General features: G+C 54.0%; 1 protein-coding gene across 1 annotated transcript in view; it reads left to right on the top strand.

Annotated features, from left to right (window-relative positions):
• The window catches only part of bmper (BMP binding endothelial regulator), a gene marked incomplete at its 5' end in the record, with an annotated part of 8,298 nt that extends 941 nt beyond the window's left edge, over window positions 1-7,357 (top strand). The window contains 10 exons of the mRNA XM_076140635.1: window positions 4-103; window positions 296-405; window positions 694-828; window positions 933-1,037; window positions 2,822-2,867; window positions 2,975-3,144; window positions 3,462-3,663; window positions 4,225-4,567; window positions 4,665-4,795; window positions 5,814-7,357. Of these exons, the coding sequence (XP_075996750.1) occupies window positions 4-103; window positions 296-405; window positions 694-828; window positions 933-1,037; window positions 2,822-2,867; window positions 2,975-3,144; window positions 3,462-3,663; window positions 4,225-4,567; window positions 4,665-4,795; window positions 5,814-5,995 (1,524 nt within the window). The remainder of the gene's footprint in view (window positions 1-3; window positions 104-295; window positions 406-693; window positions 829-932; window positions 1,038-2,821; window positions 2,868-2,974; window positions 3,145-3,461; window positions 3,664-4,224; window positions 4,568-4,664; window positions 4,796-5,813) is intronic.

The following is a 7,357-nucleotide window of genomic DNA, read 5'->3' as shown; positions in this document are numbered from 1 at the left end:
CAGGGAGGACGGACTCTGTGTGTGAGAGAGATGTGTCCTGTCCTGTCCTGCCCCGCCCACCTCACACACACACCCCCTGGACAGTGCTGTCCCAGATGCCTCGGTAAAGACCCCACACACTCCACTGACTGGTCTAAGGCTTCGTATTATATGCGATGCTGACTGCAATACTGATTGGTTCCTGCCCCAACCATCATCACCTGTAGATTCACTGTGCTTTAAAGATTTGCCTCTCCAGTGACGCTGTGTGTGTGTGTGTGTGTGTGCGCGTGTGTGCGTGCGTGTCCTCCTGCAGGTCAGAGGAAGGTGTTTGATCTGTCTTTAGGCAGCTGTTTGTTCCACAGCGAGGTCTACGAGAACGCCACCTCCTTCAAACACGACAACTGCACCACCTGCACCTGCAAGGTACCCAGCAGCATCGAATCAAACGCTCCTCCTCCTCCTCCTCCTCCTCCTCCACACCACATTAAAGACTCACACACGCTTTGATTCACTCCTTGTGCACGGAGGACAGGAAGTGCTAGATCCAAGCTCCATACATCAAAGTCCCTTTAAGAACAACACATCCTCTAAAGGCAAACTACACAAATTCATTATAATAGTTGAGCTAAAGCCTCAAACACACCAGGAGGTCATTTGCCTCTTCAGTTCTACGTTCTCCTCTTCTCCCTTACTGATTCTTCCTCCTGTCAGGATTCCACCGTGGTGTGCAGGAGGAAGTGCTCGCGTCCCGGCAGTTGCCATGGGGACCAGTGCTGCGAGGAGTGCCTGTCCTACGTGAAGGTGGAGGAGGTGAAGTACTGCAGAGTGCGAAACAAGATCTACAGGGTGAGACGACGGGGAGAGAGGGAGGGAGGGAGGGATGACAGGATGGAGGGATGACAGGATGGTTGATGAAGATGCTGAGGATGTCCTGCCTCCTCTCTCCTCAGGAAGGAGACATGTGGTCGTCGGTGAACTGCACTCTGTGCGCCTGTGTGAAAGGAAACATCGAGTGTCGACCTAAACAATGTGTCCCAATCACCAGCTGCCCCTCGGTGAGTGACCGGTCCTCCAGCCAATCAGCAGCCAGCATCCTGTGCAGGCTTCATTTCATCATTAGAAGAGACAAGAAAGGAGAACAAGATACAAACACTTCACTTCATTCGTCCATTTTCCACAAAAGCTCAATCATACAGACTTCCACCAACACACTTCTTCTCCTTCTTCTTCTTCTTCTTTGTCGTTTCCACGGCGCTTTCACTCTCTGAACCTCCAGCTTTATGATCTGTGTGACACTCAAACTTTACTGCCTGTGACCGACTCCCTCACACGCGTGACGCCTCCTCTGACGCCTCGTTCCACTGATTTATCAGCTGTGGGCCGTGACTGATTGAGCTACTAAAGGCCTCAGCGTGAGTCCACAGCGCCGACGTCTGCTCCTCCAGACGGACAGACAGACAGAACACAGCGGCATCTGAAGGTCACACTGGGAGACCTAAACGGGATTCAAACCCAGACCTTCTTGCTGTGAGGAAACATTGCCAACGACTGCACCGGCAAAAACAGCGAGCTTCTCCCGGTCTGGGAATCGAACCTCTTCTTCTTCTGCGTGACAGGCAGAGCTGGTGAAGGTTTTAATGTGGGACCGGAGAGCGCCAGTCTGTGAGCCAATCACGGGGCTGCGTCCTGAGACTTCATGGTCTTCAGCTCAAAGCTCTCCTCAGTGAGTCACTGGAGCCGAGCTTACAGACTTAGGAGGGATTTAGATGTTAGACTCTCAGTCCCTCTTCCCACAGATCAGCTTCAGACACCATGAAGAAGAACGGATCCACGTAACCAAAGTCTCCTCGTGTGTGTGAAGGTCACGCTTTGCTCCATCTCTGTTGTTGTAGCTCACACTGACACGGACGCTCTGATCACAGGTGCGGCGTGTTGGACGAAGCAAACTGTGACCTTCACGCTCACGAGGAGCCTTTAGATACGAGGAAACCTTCAGATCTGATGAGCTGAAGAACTGAAGAACTGAAGAACTCACACACACACACACACACACACACACACCTGTCCAAGCTCGCTCCTGTGGCTCGTCCCTCTCTCTCTCTCTCACAGAGGTCATCACAGCACACCTCACCTCACTTGTGCACACACACACACACAATGTGGTCACACTGCGGTCAGCGGCAGGTCGGCAGAGTGTGTGTGTGTGTGAGTGTGTGTGTGTGTGTCACTGGAGTCAGTGTGTCTCCTAACGGCCTTTTGTCTGTGGGACGTTTGAGTGACAGTGAAGAAGAGGTTCCCTATATTTAGGCCTCTGAAAGCCAATCTGTGTGTGTGTGTGTGTGTGTGTGTGTGTGTGTGTGTGTGTGTGTGTGTGTGTGTGTGTGTCTAAAGGCAGCCCTCTTCAAAGAGAGAGAGTGCCCTTTGTGCAGAGGTTAGGCTCTGGAGTGTGTATTGAGTTTGTTGAGAATGTCTACATGTGTTGACAGACAGGTGGTGTGCGTGTGTGCGTGTGTGTGTGGTCGGTGTGTGTGTGTGTGTGTGTGTGTGAAGGGCTTTCATGAGGCAACAAAATCTAGGTGTATGAAAGAGTCCTCTGATCTGCACTTCTGATGGAAGTTGAAACATGGACACACACACACACACACACACACACACACACAGTGTTGTGTTACACAGAGGGTTGGTTGGTTGAAGTTGGTGTACCAGTGTCTTTGTGGTTATCCTGGTTTAACTGTGAACGTGTCAGAACGGGGAGCTGCTGTGTGTACGTCTCTCACAGTGTGTGTGTGTGTGTGTGTGTGTGTGTGTGTGTGTGTGTGTGTGTGTTTGATCCCCTCAGAATAAGATCCTGAACAGGACCGGCTGCTGTCCAGTTTGCACTGAAAGTGAGTAAGTTCCTCTTTGCCTCCACACGGGGACGTCCAGTCAGAGACAGACAGGAAGTGAACACAAACTAACCCCGCCCCCCTCGCCCCCTCCTTCTCCCCCCCAGAGCCTGGCGTGTGCACGGTCTTTGGCGATCCTCACTACAACACCTTTGACGGCAGGACCTTTAACTTCCAGGGGACGTGTCAGTACGTGCTGACCCGGGACTGTGGCGCCGCCGCCTCTGGAGCTCCTGGGAACGCCGTCAACATCAACGGGGCAGACTCCGGCTTCACGGTACGACGGGAGAGGAAGTTTGGGAAAATGACAGGGCACTCAGCTGACACATGATCAACCAGATATGCATGTAGATGACTTCATGACACGTTAGAAGCTTCAGTGTTGAGATGTCACCAGACAACAAAAGAGTCTTTCCTCACAAAGTTACAGTTCTTCTTCTTCTTTGATCCTCTGACATGTTCAGCTGTGGAAAGCTGTTTACACTCAAGCTGCTCTTGGTGTAGTAATGCCAACCTATCTAATAAACCTCTTTCTCCCAGTACCTGCTGTCCTGGACCTGTGTCCTGTAACCCGACACCTTCTTACCTCTGCAGGTTTTGGTGAAGAACAACGCGCGGCGCACTCGTTCCTTCTCCTGGACTCAGTCTGTGGAGGTCAGACTGGGAAGTTTGATCCTCGGCCTCCATCAGCACCTGACGGTCCGGAAGAACGGCACCCGCATCGCCCTGCCGTACCACGGGCCCGGAGTCCACATTGACCTGGACGGGTACCTGCTCAAGCTCACCACCATCGCAGGTCGGCTCGCACACAAGCATGATGTCATTATTATGTTTAGACATCAGCTGGAGCTTGGAGTTGAGGCTCTGATCAGGTGAGGAGCTCCAGGCAGGTCCCTCTGAAGAACATGCAGGAGGGATCCTATCAATCCCATCCGTCCCATCTGTCCAGGGAACGTCTGGGAATCCTCCTGGAGGTTCTGGAGGCGAGAGGAACATCTGGGCTACATGGCTCAGTGTGGATGGAGACCCAGGAAAATGGGATTAACCTGTGGAGATGAATCAAGTCTCCTCAGAGCTTCTCCTCTTTCAAATCAGGGATCCATCATATTCAGTCCAAATGACTTCTAGAACAACGTTTATGTGTTGTTGCTGGTCTTCTTCTTCTTCAGTGTAGATGTACGTTGTTAGAGCTCCATCTCCTGGTTACAGGGTGTCACTGTGGGCGGGGCCAAGCTTCCCTTTACATTCTTACTGTGAAGATGGAATCAGACCAAAGATCTGAAAGCTGTCAGATGGATTTGCTTGGTTGGGTTTACACTTGTGTGATGAGGTAATGATGATGATGATGTGATTGCAGGTCTGGAGATCACGTGGGACGGGGACAGTTTCGTGGAGGTGGTGGCGGCCCCTCACCTGCGCGGACGCCTGTGCGGCCTGTGTGGAAACTACAACGGCCACAAGCGTGACGACACCATGGGGGGCGACGGCCTCTTCAAGTTCGACGTGGACGAGTTCGCCGAGTCGTGGCGCGTGGAGGGAAACGAGGTCTGCTCCCAGCAGCACCCGCCCCGCCGCCCCACCTCCTTCCTCTGCCCCGGCAGCGTGAAGGTGAAGTTCCGAGCCCACAGGGAGTGTCAGAAGATCAAGTCCTGGGAGTTTCAGAAGTGCCACCGCGTGGTCGACTTCGCTTCGTTCTACAGGTGAGGAGAGAAACACAAACAGCAGGCGAGCGTTTCTATGGAAACCTGATGGGCTCTCAATGACCTGATCTCCTCTGCGTCATGTGTGTGTGTGCAGGTCGTGTGTGACAGACATGTGCGAGTGTCCAGTTCATAAAAACTGCTACTGTGAGTCGTTCATCGCCTACAGCCGAGCCTGCGAGCGGGAGGGCATGCCCGTCACCTGGAAGGCCGACGCCTCCTGTATGGGTGAGTGACCAATCAGAGCCCAGGGACTGATTAGCCAATCACTGCACAGCTGAGAGGCGGGTCAGAATTCATTCATAGTGAGAGTGTGGTGAACAGAGTTTAATCCAGATTACACCTCTGCTCCTCTCCTCTCCTCTCCTCTCCTCTCCCCTCCTCTCCTCTCCCCTCCTCCTCTCCTCTCCTCTCCTCTCCTCTCCTCTCCCTCCTCTCCTCTCCTCTCCTCTCCTCTCCTCTCCTCTCCTCTCCTCTCTCCCTCCTCCCTCCCCCTCCCCTCCTCTCCTCTCCCCTCCTCTCCTCTCTTCTCCTCCTCTCCTCTCCTCTCCTCTCCTCTCCTCTCCTCTCCTCTCCTCTCCTCTCCTCTCCTCTCCTCTCCTCTCCTCTCCCCTCCCCTCCTCTCCTCTCCTCTCCTCTCCTCTCCCCTCCTCCCCCCTCTCTTCTCTTCTCTTCTCTCCTCTCCTCTCCTGTCCTCTCCTCTCCTCTCCTCTCCCCTCCTCTCCTCTCCTCTCCCCTCCTCCTCTCCTCTCCTCTCCTCTCCTCTCCTCTCCTCTCTCCTCCTCCTCCCCCTCCCCCTCCCCTCCTCTCCTCTCCCCTCCTCTCCTCTCTTCTCCTCCTCTCCTCTCCTCTCCTCTCCTCTCCCCTCCCCTCCTCTCCTCTCCTCTCCTCTCCTCTCCTCTCCCCTCCTCCCCCCTCTCTTCTCTTCTCTTCTCTCCTCTCCTCTCCTCTCCTCTCCTCTCCTCTCCTCTCCTCTCCCCTCCCCTCCCCTCCTCCTCTCCTCTCCTCTCCTCTCCTCTCCCCTCCTCCCCCTCTCTTCTCCTCTCCTTTCCTCTCCTCTCCTCTCCTCTCCTCCTCTCCTCTCCTCTCCTCTCCTCTCCTCTCCTCTCCCCTCCCCTCCCCTCCTCTCCTCTCCCCTCCTCTCCCCTCCTCCCCCCTCTCTTCTCTCCCCTCCTCTCCTCTCCTCTCCTCTCCTCTCCCCTCCTCCTCCTCCTCCTCCCCTCCTCTCCTCCCCCTCTCCCTGTAGCCACTCAGTGTAAGCACGGTGCGGTGTACGACACCTGTGGTCCTGGCTGCACCAAGACCTGCGACAACTGGAACGAGGTGGCCCCGTGCCACAAGCCCTGTGTGGCCGGCTGCCACTGCCCGGCCAACCTGGTGCTGTTCCAGGGTCGCTGCATCAAGCCCACCACCTGCCCCGGGCGGTGACCCCTGTGACCCCCGGGCGGGGAGGGGAGGGGGGGGGGGGCGGGGTCAGATGGTGCTACAGAAGGTCGCGTAAAGGTCAAAGTCAGAGGGATCGGACGCGTCATGGTACTCAGGGTCCGTACAGAGATTTCAAGTGAGATCCAAACTACGGAGATGGACCGGAAGGGAGATGGGGCGGGGTCACGACACGGACCGCCCCCTTCCCACGCGAGGTATCGACCTCGCTGCCGCCTGCAGCTTCTCACTTCCTCGTGCCTCTTGTCATAAGTATTGTCACCGTCGCGGGGGCGAGGGGGGGGGCAAACAACTCAGGGGCCCTGATGTGGACCGGTCCCGGCCCCTCAGGGACAAATGGGGGGAGGGCAGACAAAGACTCGACTGAACTCTAAGGATGAGAAACAGAGCCCCGCCCCCGGCCCCTCCTCTGGCCCCGCCCCCTCATCACGTCATTCTGTAAGCTACCCAGATTTATATGAAAACAGACGGCTTTTATATTAATATTATTATTATTATAATTATTATTTGTTGTTGATATTGTTAATTTATCTAAGGGTCAGATGATGTCGTAGCAGAGTCGTGCGTTTATAAATGATTTAAAGGGAAAAAAGCTATTTATGTATTATGTTTTGATTGATTGTGTAATTTTGTGTTCCTGTTTGAAGAGAAATGAACAAATGTGACTGAGTTGTTGCACCATGGCAGGGAAATCGTACTGTATTGTGTTGTTCTCCATGTGCAGGTCAGAGGTCTGGGGTCAGAGGTCACGTGTCAGTCTGAAGCTGAAGGGGTTCATCAGTGTTCCACTCACTTTATTTAACAACAGCAGTATAATCTTTCATCCAGTTTCAGGGAGACTCTTCTTCTTCTTCTGCTTTGCTCCAACTTGGTGAGTGGAGAGCAGATAGGGGTCCAGAGGTTGCTGGTTCAACTCCACTCACTGTCACAGGGGCGTTCAGGTCAGACGTTTATGTGCTTGCGGTCCATTTAAAGACATCTGAGGGACAGACGTGACTGTGACCTCACACGGGCCCACATGAGGCCGAGACCGATGTGTTCACCACGGCGTTTCCGTCAGGTGACTTCCTGCTTGGCCCTGCAGCGCCCCCTGTTGGCCACTGGGGCTGTAGCACAGAGAGGGAAACACTGCGACGTATTGTCCTCTAATCTGTCTTTTTCTAACTGGTAAATGCTGATGAAAGTTGACGTGTTGTCCCGTTTCTTTCTTTAAACTTCATCTGTTTTTATTTGTGTTCAACCTCTGAAGCAAAGTTTGAACACACACACACACACACACACACACACACACACACACACACACACACACACACACACACACACACACACACACACACACACACACAC

This window comes from Genypterus blacodes, unplaced genomic scaffold, assembly GCF_046128005.1.
Source record: "Genypterus blacodes isolate CSIRO-AG114 ecotype Tasmania unplaced genomic scaffold, CSIRO-AGI_Gbla_v1 ptg000730l_1, whole genome shotgun sequence".
Classification (NCBI taxonomy): domain Eukaryota; kingdom Metazoa; phylum Chordata; class Actinopteri; order Ophidiiformes; family Ophidiidae; genus Genypterus; species Genypterus blacodes.
The sequence above is the reverse complement of the archived record's forward strand: the minus strand, read 5'-3'. Positions and strand labels throughout refer to the sequence as shown.